This window comes from Cnephaeus nilssonii (genome assembly GCF_951640355.1).
Source record: "Cnephaeus nilssonii genome assembly, chromosome: 2".
Lineage (NCBI taxonomy): Eukaryota > Metazoa > Chordata > Mammalia > Chiroptera > Vespertilionidae > Cnephaeus > Cnephaeus nilssonii.
Genome location: NC_137073.1, coordinates 75,335,206 through 75,352,004, shown reverse-complemented (window position 1 = coordinate 75,352,004; position 16,799 = coordinate 75,335,206). Strand labels below are relative to the sequence as shown.

Sequence of the window (16,799 nt, the reverse complement as noted above, 5' to 3'; positions counted from 1 at the left end):
GCCTGAGGTTCCCCAACCCAGACTGGAGAGGGGGGCATGCCTTGAGGTCCTCCATCAATCCCCGCCAGGTGGGGGATACGGACTGAGGTCCCCCATCAAGCCCCACCAAGTGGGGGGGGGGTTTGCAGCCTCAGGTCCCCTGTCAAGCCCCCCCGGCAGAGGGCGCAGCCTGAGGTCCCCCGTCAAGCACCGCTGGGCGGGGGCACGGCCTGAGTTCCTCTGATCCAACACTGGGGGTGCACCTTGAGGTCCCACATCAAGTCCCGCTGGGTGGGGGGCACGGCCTGAGGTTCCCTGTCAAGCCCCATGGCAGTGGGGGAGGGTGTAGCTGATTGCTTGTTAAGGCTCCTTATGGGAACTGGGCCTCAGCTGTGGGTGCAGACATCTTTGCGATGGAGTGATGGTCAATTAGCATATTCCCTCTTTATTAGATAGGATAAACTAGAGGCCTGGTGCACGAAAATTTTGTGCATTCAGGGGGAGAGGGGTCCCTCAGCCCAGCCTGCGCCCTCTCGCAGTCCAGGAGCCCCCGGGAGATGGCCGCCTGGCGCGGAGGCTCCCACCACCATCGCTGCACTCGCCAGCCATGAGCCCGTTTTCTGGCTGAGCAGCGCTCCCCCTGTGGGAGCGCACTGACAACCAGGGGACAATTCCTGCATCGAGTGTCTGCCCCATGGTGGTCAGTGCGCGTCATAGCGACCGCTCGTTCCGCCATTGGGGCGATTTGCATATTAGCCTTTTATTATCTACTAGAGGCCCGTTGCACGAAGATTTGTGCAAGAAAAGGCCTTCCTTCCCCTGGCTTCGCTCCCGGCCGCCTGAAAGCCTGCAGTCTTTGCTCCCAGCTGGAGTGCCACTCCTGTAGCTCCCTCTGCCCCCTGCCCCGTGCCCTCATAGCAGGTGTCCCGCCCCGCCACTCTGTGCCTGCGTATGCAATTAATCCGCCATCTGTTTTGTATTAATTTGCATACTCACTCCTGATTGGCTGATGGGCATAGCGGAGGTATGGTCAATTTGCATATTTCTCTTTCAGGATGGCAGGCAGAGGCAGTTAGGGACAACCAGGCTGGCGGGGGAGGGGGGATAGGTGGGCAGTTAAGGGCGATCAGGCAGGCAGGCGAGCAGTTAGGAGCCAGCAGTGTCCGATTGTGAGAGGGATGTCCGACTACTGGCAGTCAGACATCCCATGAGGGGTCCCGGATTGGAGAGAGTACAGGCTGGGCTGAGGGAAACCCTCCTCCTCCTTGTATGAATTTTGTGCACTGGGCCTCTAGTCCTATATAATAAAAGCCTAATATGCTAAGTGTCCGGTCCTACGGTCGTCCGTTCAAAGTGTAATATGCTAATGATATGCTAAGGCCGCTCAACTGCTCACTATAACGTGCACTGACCACCAGGGGGCAGAGAGTCGACTGGTCGACCAGTCTCTATGACATGCACTGACCACCAGGGGGCAGACGCTCTGACTGGTAGGTTAGCTTGCTGCTGGGGTCTGGCTGATCAGGACTGAGCAAGACAGGCTGAACATGCCTGGAGACCTCCCACGGTCCCTTCCCGGCTGGCCAACCTCCTGCATCCCTCCCTGGCCCAGATCATGCACCGGTGGGGTCCCTTGGCCTGGCCTGCGCCCTCTTGCAATTTGGGCTGACGGTCCCCCCTCCCCCAAGTGTACGATTTTTGTGCACCGGGCCTCTAGTATAGGATAATAACTTACTCAGACATAACTATCTCTTTAAACACACTAGAAGTTATGGTCCTGTATTAAGAAGGCATGAGGATTTGGATTTCAATAACTCCTGCAAGTAGGAAATGGGTGTAGTAAGGAACCAAAGCAACAGGGCTGTCCAGCAGCAGGTCAATATAAAACAAATACGTAACTAGCAACTAATAAGGATTAGGGACCAATCAATGATGCAAAAAATGAGCAAGCCTGCTAATTTCCTTTCCCACTGTTGCTTACATTTCTAATTCTATGTATATTCTTTTAGGTATTTAATAGAATGGTTCTTAAAACCAAGGATATGTGATAGTGATCTTGATACAAAGTTTAAAAAAAATAAATATTTTTATTGATTTCAGTGAGGAAGGGAGAGGGAGAGATAGAAACATCAGCTACCTCCTGCATGTCCCCCACTGGAAATCGAGCCCATAACCCAGGCATGTGCCTTGACCAGGAATGGAACCATGACCTCCTCGTTCATAGGTTGATACTCAACTACTGAGTCACGTCAGTTGGCCTAAAGTTTTAAAATTTACCTATCTAGTCCCAGCTTCAAAAATTCTGATATAGTAGTTCTGGGGTGGAAGGTAGGTATGTGTATTTCCTGAAAGTTTGATAATCATCTTTCCAAATTAAAAATTACTAATCTAAAGGATAAAAACTCAAAAGGCATTTGTAATGGTATTTATCCAAATGGCTAGTTATCATGTAGATCACACTAAGAATATCCACATTACCAAGTAGCAAAAACAAACAACGAAATACATACCATTAGCTACATATGTAATCTTGCATAAAATGTTGTCCCTGCTAATCTTCTGGTTTCCTTCTGGTGGGCTAACCAAGGTTTGACAAATCATAGCGATATTTATTTTGGCACGAACACATCGATTGTTCAGCTGCCAAAACAAAAAATAAAAACAAAACAGCAGTATAGCAGATACCCAGTATTTTGTAATCTCTACTAGTCTAATAATACTATACTAAGTAAGTTGAAACCTCAACTCATCAAAATATTCAACAAAATCTTATAAGGATCAAATAACACATGCCAAACTGATAAGATATCAGAAATGATTTCTCCTCCTTTTACGTAGTAAATGGAGCTAAATCAAGGTAGCAACCAGAGGTTTTGCCAATAGTTGATCATGGCTTGAGAGGTAACTGTGAGAAGTAGTCTGCATATACTACCCATCAGTGCTGTCTCACCTCATCTTAGGAACAAAGGAAAAGAGATCTGCTGAAATGTTCACAGTCATGACTACTGTCCTTTAGATAACACACAGGCTATATTATTCTAAGAAGCCAAAATAACACAAAATGTAAGTATTATCAACTCTAGTATCTGTGTGTGTCTGGCATGTGTTTATCATTTTTGCATGGCATGTATAGTTAGCTTTATATTGTACAACTGTACACATTTATACAATGTACTTACAGGAGCACTGTCATGATCCACAGAAAAATTACAAACTATCCAAGTTTCAGGGTCATTTTCAGTAAAGGCTGGTATTTTTCGAATGGCAGAAAGATATAATACATCTCGCTGAGAAGCAGGCCACACTCTCTGTGGAAGAAGTAAAAATCATTTGAAAATTTGAACAATTCTTTATTCATTTGTAATATGGAACTAACAGAGAAACAAATGTAAAATCAATAAATATCTTAGTTGAAGGTAAAATCTGTAAAATTTTAAATGAAAAGCATCTGAGAATACCCACCAAAGTACTAATTATGGACAGTGAGTTAATGGCTTTGCAGAACTATATCAAAGAAATAGCGTTCTGCTATTTTATTTTTTTTAAATTGTAGTAATTTGCTATTTAAACCATTTTTAAGTGTACAATTCAGTGCCATTAATACATTCAGAATGTTATGTAAGCATTACCACTATTTATTTTTAAAAAATTGTTATCATCCCAAATAGAAACTCTATAATTTACCTGCTTTTTAAAGCAGGTATGTGTATTTCCCATTAAGCAATGACACACCATTACCCGCTTCCACAAACCCTGGTAATATCCTGCTTTTAACTATAGTATTAAACTTCAGCTTAAATTGTTCAGAGACTTTAAGCAAAGATTTTAGGGAAATAAGACTACTCTTTTGATATCATAATCACACTTGAAGAATTCCAAATTAGTTAGACAGAATCTTTGAATTTTATGGTATCCAAGGAAAAATATATACTGTTGGAATGACATGGTACCTAGGTCTCAGAAAACTGGGGCTACTGTACTTTTAAATGAGAGAAAATATGCCTTGTCTTTTCTGATTGTTGAGTATATCAAGTAGCCAACAACTTAGTGTCAACACAACACAAATCATTTCCAATTATATTTTAAAGACACAAAATTTCATGTAGTCAACAAAAGTAGTGTTGGAGAAATAGGTATGAAGCTAGTAATAAATGAAAATTTAATTATGTTAGAACTAATAAATGCAAATCCAAAAGGATGATGATGAGAGAAATTTAAAGAATGAGATGACTTAAATATCAGAAGATAAGTAGCCTTCTTTAAGACCATATTATAAAAGAAGCCAAATCTAAAGAAAAAAAGATGTATATAGCGTTACTGGATTTTGTTGAAAATAAATATGCCAGGATAATTTTATTCAAATAATTATAATTGTGACTTAAATTTTGTTATATATGATATATTATTTTAATAATTTTTAGTTTTATTTTTCAAGAAATAAACCTAACACAACCTATATAATCCTCCCTTCCATCTAATATTTACCAAGTGAAATATTGGCAGCAGATTGTTTTCCTGGATCAATTAACATCAAATAATAAGATTCTTCTGATTCTAAATTATTGGCCATTTATTTTTATTCTAAATTATAGGGCAATTAATTGATATTTTAACATCTACTAAATTTTAGATTATACTTAAACCCTGCACAAATCTGTATGCTGAAATAGAATCTTCATTTTTACACATTTCTTGAGCAGCTATCATGTAAAATGAAGCCTAGCTTATAGTCATCCTATATAATAAAAGCCAAATATGCTAAGTGTCCGGTTGACCGTTCAACCAATCAAAGCATAATATGCTAATGATATGCTAGGGCTGCTCAACCGCTCGCTATGATGTGCACTGACCACCAGGGGGTAGATGTTCCGACCAGTAGGTTAGCTTGCTGCTGGGGTCTGGCCGATCGGGACTGAGTGAGACAGGCAGGACATGCCCTGGAGCCCTCCCGTGGTCCCTCGCTGGCCCCGATCGTGCACTGGTGGGGTCCCTGGCCTGAGCCCTCTTGCAATCTGGGACCCCCTTGGGGGATGTTGGAGAGCCGGTTTTGGCTCAATCCCACAGGCCAGGCTGAGGGACCCCACTGGTGCATGAATTCATGCACTGGGCCTCTAGCCTATATAATAAAAGACTGTTACACTGGAGCGACCAGTTGCTATGATGCGTACTGACCACCAGAGGGCAGAAGCTCAACATAGAAGCTGCCCCCTGGTGGTCAGTGTGCTCCCAAAGGGGGAGTGCCACTCAGCCAGAAGCTGGCGAGCACAGCTGCCATGATGGAAGCCTCTCCTGACTTTGCGGCAGCAGGCGCAGCAGGCTGGGATGAGTGCAAGTGGCGCCCAGCCCTGATTCGGGCTCCTCCCTGGCTGCTTGCTGCTTGGCACAATGCTACATCCCCTGGCGGGTCCTGGACTGCGAGAGGGTGCAGGTGGGGCTGAGGGACCCCGCCCCCAGAGTACAAATTCATGCACCAGGCCTCTAGTTAGATATAAAATGCCTCAGGTGACAACTCTGAGCTTAAGAAATACAGAGCAATCTCAAATATTTTCACATATTCAGCTCAATTAAAAAATCACTTGAACCCTAGCTGGTTTAGTTCAGTGGATAGAGGGTCAGCCTGTGGACTGAAGGATCAATCCCAGGATTGATTCTGGTCAAGGGCACATGCCTGGGTTGTGGGCTTGATCCCCAGTAGGGGATGTGCAGGAGGCAGCCAATCAATGATTCTCTCTCATCATTGATGTTTCTATCTCTCTTTCCCTCTCCCTTCCTCTCTGAAATCAATAAAGATATATTAAGATCATTTTCATATCTATTAGTCTTAACACAGGCAAATAACATACTTTTCCACTTCCCTTATTATATTGATGTCACAGGAAACTATGATTCACTTTTATATTTGATAACTATCAATCTCCTATAGACTAGCTGCTAGAAAAATATTTGCATCCCTGAATTATTAATAAAGTCTTTAGATCTTTTCTGGCACTTAATTTCCTGCCAATTTTTTAAAAATATATATATTTTATTGATTTTCTACAGAGAGCAGGGAGAGAAATAGCGAGTTAGAAACATCGATCTGCTGCCTCCTGCACACCTCCCACCGGGGATGTGCCTGCAACCAAGGCACATGCCCTTGACTGGAATCGAACCTGGGACCCTTCAGTTTGCAGGCCGACGCTCTATCCACTGAGCCAAACCGGTTAGGGCCTGCCAAATTTTATTTTAGACAATTTCTATGTCTGTTTGAATTATAGTGAAGAGCTTTAGGGGTGAAGAGACATTTACCTTGTGCGTTTGATAAATGATGATTGCATTATCAGCTAATGTTTCCACCACATGAAAGTTTTCTATAGTTGCTGAAATGAAGGGAAAATATTAGTAGCCAAAAAGACATATTACTTTTTCCTAGAAGGTGATTAATCCACTTATACTGAGAGTCAATTACAAATGAACATTACAGTAGAATGAACAGGATTCTGCCCCACTTGGGCTAAGTTCAAAGGGAAGGTAGTTAATACCTAGTATTAGGACGATAGATGGTGGCTGTGGGAGCTGATCACCAGAAAATCTCATTTTCCTTTATTCAACATTCAGCTTCCACAGCAAGAAAGCGATTCTATATCAACACTGCATTATTCAGGCACAAATTATTCCCTAACACTATGACCCCTCCCTATAATCCCTAATTTACTGAAGCTGAATAAACTGCTCTATCTAGGTTTAGGTGACTTTATTTACTGGGAGGATTGTCAAACTGTCATTGATACACATCTTATGATGTTCAAAAGTATCTATTTATGCAATCTGGTGCCTAAGGGAAACACCCCCTGCCAAAGTAACTAAACATACCACAGCAAGATTCATGTAGGATTTACCAGGGAAACAAAACAATCTAGGAGAAAAGCAGGTAAAACAGAAACCGTTTTAGTCCTTGCTTTTACACCTACTAGGTCTGTGGCCTCTGACAAGTCATTTGACATATCTGAATTTTACTTTATTACCTATCTTTGCAAAATTGTTGAGGTATTAAATCAAATGCTATAAAATACTGCAAAGCATTATAAAATGTGAAAAACTTTATTTAAATATAAAGTATTATCAGTCTCCTATATTTTCTACACTGACTTTGAAAACTATAGATCATATGGAGAAAACCAGATTGGATTTGATATTAAATTCTAAATAATAATTATATTAAAATACATTAATAATAGCAGCTTACTTTCCCAATCATTGCGAACGTCAACATTCCAGAAGTAATTGCAGACCTCGTGTCCTGTAACTCCTTTAACTGCATGGGTAGCTTTCAAAGGATCCAGAACAATCCCATTTTCTTCTACTTCCCTCCTATATACCTATATAGGACATAATTAAAAACCTGTTTAAAAATTCTAAAGTAAACATTTGAAAGCATGTTTGCAAATTTAACAGCTTTTTAAGATTTTATTTACGAAAATTTCTTTATGGAACATAAACATTCTGTTAAATTAAGTTTAAAATTTTAAATTATTAACACATTAAAAATATTTAAAACTACAAATACAAGGTAAATTTCAACTATGAAAAAATACGCATATATCATGAATGACTAATTACTGTGAGTTGTTAAAAAAATAAATATACCAATTTAAATCAGGCATTATTTACTGTACATTCTCAAGGTCTGTTCACAACATGGCAAAAAGACGACAAATAAGCCTGGTTAAAACATAATCTCCTTTGGGATACTGATTTGAGGCAGCTGTGTTCACTGATGTATCCCCAGCATCTAGCATAGTATCTGAAACCCAGTAAAGCAACTATTTGTTGAATCAATGATTGAAAACTAAAATGTAATAAAGATCTATGCTCTCTTGCTTTAAATACTGAGGTTGTATACTGAAGTGCTGATTAAAACTAGTTATTTCAAAATTATTGTGGGCTTGCTACTTTAGAGAACCCTGTAGTAAGTTCTTTTTAAAAAAATCCTCACCTGAGGACATGCTGAGAGAGAGAGAAAGGGAAGAGAAGAGAAGAGAAGAGAAGAGAAGAGAAGAGAAGAGAAGAGAAGAGAAGAGAAGAGAAGAGAAGAGAAGAGAAGAGAAGAGAAGAGGAAACATGGATCGGTTGCCTCCCATATGCGCCCCGACTGGGAATCAAACCCAAAACCTTTTGGTGAATGGGATAATGCTCCAACTGAGCCACCTGGCTAGGGCCTGTAATAAGTTCTTTTGACAAGTGATTAAACATGTTACCAAAGGAAGAATCAGCTCTCAATTTATGGAGTGCCCATGGAGCCAGATAGTACTAGGTATTTCACATAAAGTTTCTCTTTTACAATCTCTCTCCCCAAACTCCATTCCCTACATGCTTATTTATTTGCTAGTGGGTCTGCTATTTTCCAAGTCATATGAAATGGAACTCTGTAGACTTTTGGCTCCTTCTCTCACATTTCATGTGGGCTATTAAGATTATTACAAATCTTCTATAAAAAACTTGACTTTTCTACTATGGTTACTCTTTTAGGTAGACTTTCAATATCTTGTACCTGACTTTCTCAAGTGGTTTTCTTGGTCTCTTGCTGCTTCCCTTTCAGCTTACTCTTCTGAAAATGCTACTTTGCATAGTGGCTTACCTACTGTTACAAAAGGTAGACTATTTGCTTTAGTGGGTTATTTTATAATCCAGCCCTAATTTCTCTTTCTAATTTTGTGGGTTGTAGGAGCACTTATTTTGTACTTAGTCCCTTTGCTTCCTGGAATTTCCCTAAGGGAGAAACACTTATCTGAATAATGAGTACAGAGGGAGAACTAGGCAGATGTGGCTCAACCCCTTCTGCAGAAAGTATGCATCCTGGTCTGCTTTTAGGGCTCTTGTGGGAAAGGCCTCTGATTATCCAGGTATATCAGAAACATGTTTAGAGGTAACATATTAGCAAGACATTGTGACAGCTTAGTCTCCATGTTGTAATCCAATCAGATCATCAGAATTACAGAATTTTGATAACTCATTTGCCTGTCTCTTCTAACTTATTTCTTACTAGAGGTCTGGTGCATGAAATTTGTGCACGGGGTGTGTGTGTGGGGGGTGTGGGTGTGGGTGTAGGTGTGTCCCTCAGCCCAGCCTGCACCGTCTCCAATCAGGGACCCCTCGAGGGATGCCCAACTGCCCGTTTAGGCCCGATCCCAGTGGTGGCATAGGGCCTAAACGGGCAGTCGAACATCCCTCTCACAATTCAGGACTGCTGGCTCCCAACCGCTCGCCTGCCTGCCTGATTGCCCCTAACTGCTTCTGCCTGCCAGGCTGATCACCCCCTAACCACTCCCCTGCCAGCCTGATTGCCTCTAACTGCCCTCCCCTGCAGGCCTGGTCACCCCTAACTGCCCTCCCCTGCCAGCCTGGTCGCCCCTAACTGTACTCCCCTGCAGGGCTGGTCACCCCTAACTGCCCTCCCCTGCTGGCCTGGTCGCCCCTAACTGCCCTCCCCTGCTGGTCCTAACTGTCCTCTCTTACCAGCCTGGTCCCTCCCAACTGCCCTCCCCTGCAGGCCTTGTCCCTCCCAACTGCCCTCCCCTGCAGGCCTGGTCCCTCCCAACTACCTTCCCCTGCAGGCCTGGTCGCTCCCAACTGCCCTCCCCTGCTGGCCTGATCGCCCACAACTGCCCTCCCCTGCCAGCCATCTTGTGGTGGCCATCTTGTATCCACATGGGGGCAGCCATCTTTGACCACACGGGGGCAGCCATCTTTGTGTTGGAGTGACGGTCAATTTACACATTACCTTTTTATTAGATATGATGATTCCCTATTCAGGAGGAGAGGAAATTCCAACACTTAATATTGCATCCCATTTGCTAGAATCATTCTGGTCAACACAGTCTATATAAAACTCCTGAATAACAAATTAACTTTCAACAGTGAATTCAGTCAGACAGAAAAAGACAAATACCGTATGATTTCACTTATATGTGGAATCTAAAGAAAATAGATGGCCCTGGCCAGTGTGGCTCAGTTGGTTGAGCATTGTCCTGTGTACCAAGGGGTCCTGGATCTCTGGTTCGATTCCTGGTCAGTGCATATACAAGAATCAACCAATAAATGGAACAACAAATCGATGTTTCTCTCTCTCTCTCCCCCGCCTTATTCTCTCTCTGTCTAAAAAATCAATAAATTAGAAAAAAAATTTTTAAAGAGAGAAATATCCAAATAGAGAGCCATCAGTTAATTGTGGCCTGTTCATATTTAAACCACAAAATTTTATTTCTCCATGGCTTAGGCAAAACAGAATGGTTTGTGCATAGATTTGATCATAAAGAAATTATATAAAAGCTAAACCAGGAAAGCAAAAGGACATTTTATTTATCAATATCTGGTGCTTCTTTGATCATATGTAGTAATTTGTTTAAAAGTAACTTTTAAATGCTATCCTTATTCGTATCAATAATGACAATATGACTGGAATAGAGGTGCAATTAGCAACCTATAACTTTTCACTGAGAATTACCTTCATTTCTCCTTCTTCTACAACCAACTGCCAATTGGCATCTCCACCTACATCCTGTAATGAGTAAGTCATGTGGTTCTGCACCATCTCTTCAACCTTGAAAAGAAAAAAGTAAAGCTGTAAGAATCCGCCTCCAATTAATAGCTATGACATAATCTCTAAAAAAACAATGATATTCAGTTTACTTCAGTTCTAAAATGATGCTCTTAAGAGAGCTGAGCAACCAAATGCACAAAGGTTAGTAGGTTTGAAAAGTTTAGCCTACATTCTAGATATAATATCTAGGTTAATGACAGGAGGGAGAAATATGGAAAGATGCTTCAACCAAATAACATACTGTACACTGGGTCTAAGGTGCATCGAGTGACCAAAATAAGCATTTTCGGGGTGGGGAGAGGGGGGCGGGAATTCTTTCCTTTACCATACAGAGATCAAGTCTTCCTTACAGAGATGTAAGGAAGCGCTTCCTTACAGAGATGAAGTCTTAAAGCATATATTCATTAAACTCTAAGGATAAAAGGAGCATGAAGAGGCCATCTAGTCTAGTGTTTCTATATTTAAGACTACACTGAGATACTAGAAAATTCATCATACACCAAGATTTCCCTACAAAAGGTAATAAAACTTTGCATATTTCAGTGAAATGATAAAAGAGATTGTTGCTGAAGGAACTGACTCCTTTACCATCTACTCATAGACACTTTATCTAAACTCTATTTTCTAATTTTTTACTCCTTATATTGTTTTATGTAATAAATACATTAGAGAAGACAGGAAGAATTGAAAAATATGTATACTGTACTTCAATTAAAAATGTATCCCTAAGTTTAACTACATATTTTACATAAAATCTATGTTCATTAGGGATTTAAAAAATAAGAACCAGATTTACACATATTTTTAAAATATATATTTTTTATGGATTTCAGAGAAGAAGCGAGAGGGAGAGAGAAAAACATCAATGATGATAGAGAATTATTTATTGGCTGCCTCCTGCACACCCCACACTGGGGATTGCGAGCTGTGACCTCCTGGTTCATAGGTTGACACTCAGCCACTGAGCTATGGCAGCCAGGTTACACATATTTTGAAATAAACAAATACAAAATAATGGCTTGGGGGCAGAAACTTAAAATTACTAACCCTGGGGATATATAAGTTTTATACACAAAAGGATGTGATCAATATGGTATTGTGGCTGTACTTCTGCTACATCAAGCTTTCTAGATCTCAGAATGCATCTTTGGTTACTGAAAGCAGGATGCTGTAAGTATCTCCTTAATTGGCAGTGATCACAAAAAGATTTTTGATAAAAATACATGCTGAGATTTTATAATCTATTTTTGTATTAAATAAACACTAAGATAACATTTTATTTCTTTATTCATTGCTCAAAACAATGTGAATGGTGTTGGGTTGCAGACTTGAGAGAAAATTTTAAATGTGACTAATAGAACATTCTATAGTTTTATAAAACATAACTTGAGAAGCTGTCTGGAAAACGTGTGCCTCTGTAATTTTGAAATATGCTAACAGAAGGTGAGGATGACTAACGTGGGACTCCCAAGTTACAAATACATTCAAACTGTATCTCATTTCCAAAAAAGAACAAAGAAAGTTCCAGTTAGTATCCATAAGTAAAAAAGCCACAGTAGCACTGCATCATTGTCTGTTTTACATCCTGATATGGAAAATGTTTACCCTTATTAGATCCTAAGATCTTAAAAATCTTTAGATTTGATATGTACTTTTTAGGTCGGACACTGGGAGTTAAGAACACCTTTATCTATTAAAAGATTCGAGGCAAAAAGAAATGCTTCCCCCAACTAAGTCCTACTTATTAATGGATTACTTGTGAAAGAAGAATGTTAAGGGTTTTATTCTGGTAAAAATAGAGTGAGTTCTGCTTAAAAAAATATTTACTGTCATTTAGCTCTTTTGTTGGAACGTATGCAGGTAACTGTGCTTTTGTTTGGGAGGTTATTCCTGAATTAGCAATTTCAAAGGTTTAAAAAATGATCTATTTTGGTCCAAAAGAAATCAGATTCCACAAATATAAACTGACAGAAGGTAACGTAAGTTCAAATAATGCAAAGTAAGTATATTTAACATTGTCTTTCTAGACAGATAAAAAAAATAAATAAAAATGGTATTCATATAACAGTTATCACTGCATCTATGGAAGTTTTTAGTCTTTTGCCCTTATCTGCTTCCTTGACTTAAGAGGGCTTGAAAAAGTCCACCAGAGAAACAAATAAGATGTATTCAGTGCAGTAGTCCTAGGAAATTAAAGAAACTAATGAAGTACTCAATTATTGTAGTTACCATTTCTGCAAAGCCTTCATCATGAAATCTTTATTCAAGCATCTTCCTCTAGGTAATAACATTAGGATTAAGAAGAAAGGTGATACAGGTATAATTTCATTATAATGAATTTTATGTTCACTGTAATAAAATATGAAGTAGCCAATCTTACTACAGGGGCAGTGACTAGGGCGTTCATGACCACAGATACTTCAGATCTAATCTAATGATCTACTCCATTTATTGTTTCAGTTATGATTCTGTATATAAAAAATAAGTGGGACACAAGGGACCATTAAGTTGGACAAGAATTAACACAAGCCAAAGTTACCATTTTCTTAGGTTCAAAATTTGATATACTAGAAAATAATGTTCCTAGTAATACCTACTAATATTAAAAAAAAAAAAAAAGACTGGACCAAATTATTGAAGCAGGTTTCCCCTATTAAGTATAAAGTTTAATTAGATAAACATAATTTTAGGAATCGTGCCCTTGATTTCTTTGGACCTCCAGTTAAAAATGATGAGCTACACAGACAGTATCTTCATACCAAATGAAGTATGAAAAAAATGGATAAAACAAATAAGAGGTGATGGTACTCTAATTATTACCCTTTCACCTCACATCTGAATAATTCGGTATGCCATTTTAGGAGGCTATCTCTAATTTAATTTTTCTAACATTATTAAGATAGTAATTTCAAATTTTTAAAAATTCTTTTTATTAATTTTAGAAAGAGGGAGGAAGGGTAGAGGGAGGGAGAGACAGAGACAAACATTGATTTGTTGTTCCACTTAGTTATGTATTCATTGGTTGATTCATGTATGTGCGCCCTGACAGAGATCAAATCTGAAACTTGGGCATATCTGGATGATGCTCTAACCAGCTCAGCTATTCGGCCAGGGTAATACAGTAATTTTAAAATAAAATTGACCTTTGATAGCACAACATTGTAATGAACAAAATTCTACTGAACAAAAATAAATCTAGGAGGGCTCAAATATAGCTCAGATCTCTTTTTCTTACACATTTTAAAGGAATACTACTATGTTTATTATTACAGTTAGAGTCAGAGAGCTATTTGTTGGATAGTTTATTAATAAGTTAAGAGTGTACTGTTAACCTAAAAGAAAAAGGCCCAAAACATGAATAGTCAATTCACAGAAAAATTGCAAACATGCGAGAAGCAAAAATACCACTTTCAGTGTATCACACTGGCAAAAATTAACTAAATTATAATATTCAGTGTCAGTATAGTAAAAGAAAACTGACCTGGGAATGCAGTTGGTTCAACTTTTTTAATGAACAGTTTGGTAATCTAATTTAAAATTCCTAAGTGTGCATGGCCTTTATCCTAACAATTCTAAAAATATATTCTAAGGAAATAATTTAATAAGTGTACAGAAAATGTATGTAAAAGATATTGTATATACAAGAATGCCCATGTAGCACTACTTATAATAGCAATAAACTGAAAAGAAACTAAATATTCAATATCAGGTGAGAAGGTAAACCCAGTATGCAATCCATAAATAGGTAAGTAGATATAGACCTTTGTTTATTACTGATGGGAAGATGGACCTAATTATATGTTTAAAAAATAAAGCTGGTTACAAAATAGTATATATAGATTTAACTACTGTCGTAGAAAAAGACAATTAAGGTATGTGTATTGATCATATGAGCCTGATTTTTTTATATGCATTAGAATATCTAGCAGTGGTATAGTATTTTACTTTTATTTACTTTCTAGTTCTGCTACAATTAGCATGTATTACTGTACAGTAAAAAAGGGAGGAGTAAAATAAACAATTACCACAACAATGTGTTACTGTGAACATAAAGTAGAAAAGCTTTACACAGAATTGTTTTGCAGTGATGCTCCCCATGGATTGATTAACCTGCAGCTGTACTGCCCACCCTTTGATTTTATTTTTTCAAAAGATGATTTTTTTCTCTCATTTTGAAATGACATCTTTAGTTGGAAACTGTGTAATGCAAATAAATGTGACCAAATGATCAATTTATAAATCCAAGTCTTTTCTACTTTCTGTACACTTTGATTTAGAGCTACTTCATTCCCAATTTCTACCCAGAAGACAGATTCATAATTTGCTGTTAACTTCCTAGTAGATTCACTTATTTTATTTGAAGTTATTTTTCAGGGCATCTCATAATCCTATGTTTAATTATCCTGTCCAATCAGGATTATGAACATAATTTCAACAAGAACAAAGCAGTCATGCACTGAGACTTGTACACAGATGCCAAAGCCAATTAATCAATAGCTACATGCCAAAGCCCAAGTTTGCTAATGACACCAAATACTTTAGCAAGGACAATAAACACTCGAACCTCAATGTTATTTGTCTTCATTTCTGCCCTTTTTTTGGAATATGACAGTACAATAATCAAAAGCTTAAACAATCTGATCAGTCACACGCATCACATATTAGGGAAAAAGCCCTTTGGAAAGATTTCTCAACTTACAAACATAAATTACACAAAAAATTAGGTAAAGAATTAAGCTATGATTTGGCAGAAATCTTGTAAAAAGCTGGGCATCTACTTCTCAGTGACATATTCACCTGTACTGACATATTTCACTGTTCTATAGCTCTCTACAGCCAGGGTTCTGATCTGGGTTCTGAAGCCTCAATTCTTAGGCACTTATCAGTGGCTTGTATTCTTTTCTTGCTCTCATTTACATTTTCTTTAATTTATAGTCTGTTTATTCCTATATTGTAAGGGAAAATGGTGACCAGTACTGATGGGTTTTAGTTAGTTTGGCTCTGGGTGATTTCTGATAAATTGATACATCTCTTTCTCAAAAATGTTTAAGGAGAAAAAAGCTGCGAAAGTCTGAACAACACAATTTGATTTTAGACTTATTGTTCTTTACTGTATAGTTAAAGACTAATGTAAACTTTATTCATATGTGTAAACTAATAAGAATCTGTTTTAAATTATGCCTTTTAAAAACTTTTATTGAAATACTCAAGAGAAAAAATGATATAGATAATACTGATTAACTCAAAGAAATTATGTTGTTATATTATTAAAAGCTCACTTACTGAGCACTGACTACATGCCAGGCCCTAGGTAGACCTGAGTCCTAGCTAGATCACAGAAGTGCAGCTAACACAATTTAAACTTGGGTAACTTTGGGAATTCAAGTTCTTAAAAATAAAATGATTTAATCCAATAAAATGCAATCACCAGAGAGATATAAAGTTGAATTGCAAAGATGGGAAGATAAAAAAAAATTGTCCCCCAACTAATGCTGATGCTAAAATATATTGTCTTAATGATTTTATTATGAGAGCAGTGACTGCAAGCATCTAGCTTCCTGTCTTAAATTCCTAAACCCTTACTAAATGATACCAAATAATCAATTAAAACCAATTTCCATAAATTTAGTATAGAACAGAAGTATTAATTTATAATATCAAATGGTAATGTGCATAAGCAAAGTACAAGCTGTTCAACAAATATTATTTAAAAAGTTATTTCCCTGTTGAATATAATTATATTTTAAATTAGATTAGAAGTGAGGCTGCTGAATCCTGCTTTTATGCTCTAACCATGTCCATCAAATTTGCTGAATCCTGTCTGAAGAAATTAGATATTACATAATATTTAAAAACCATGTACTTTCAGTTGTTTCAATTCAATTTACAATCTTTTAGGAATACCTCCTATCTGGCAAAATTTCAAGCTATTCACAGTAAAAGATACAAAGGGCACATGCAAGCTTGATAGAGGAACTATTTAGTAGACAAGGAAGGCCTTTTTAATGCTTATAACTATTTAAAACTTAGAACGAAAACAAGTGGCCTGCCTAACCAAAAGATTTCTCGGAACTGGGAAAGCAGGCTGAAATATAGCACAGAAAGACTCAAGTCCACGCTATACATTCATACAGTACCTGGGAGCTGAATCTGTGAACATCGTCAGAGGCACTGACTAGATCAATGGAAGACATGGAGGAAGAGCGACTATAGGGCTACCAGAGACAGACAAAGAAAAAAC

General features: G+C 38.4%; 1 protein-coding gene across 4 annotated transcripts in view; it reads right to left on the bottom strand.

The window, feature by feature from the left end:
- Window positions 1-16,799, bottom strand: part of CERT1 (ceramide transporter 1) — a 95,933-nt gene that overhangs the window by 8,426 nt on the left and 70,708 nt on the right. For 2 of the 4 annotated variants that reach the window (XM_079796303.1, XM_079796302.1), the window contains 6 exons: window positions 16,696-16,773; window positions 10,463-10,558; window positions 7,205-7,337; window positions 6,268-6,338; window positions 3,159-3,287; window positions 2,490-2,619 (listed from right to left, as the gene is read on the bottom strand). In XM_079796303.1, coding sequence (XP_079652429.1) covers window positions 2,490-2,619; window positions 3,159-3,287; window positions 6,268-6,338; window positions 7,205-7,337; window positions 10,463-10,558; window positions 16,696-16,773 — 637 coding nt within the window. The remainder of the gene's footprint in view (window positions 1-2,489; window positions 2,620-3,158; window positions 3,288-6,267; window positions 6,339-7,204; window positions 7,338-10,462; window positions 10,559-16,695; window positions 16,774-16,799) is intronic. The other 2 variants (XM_079796304.1, XM_079796301.1) reach the window with 1 other exon arrangement.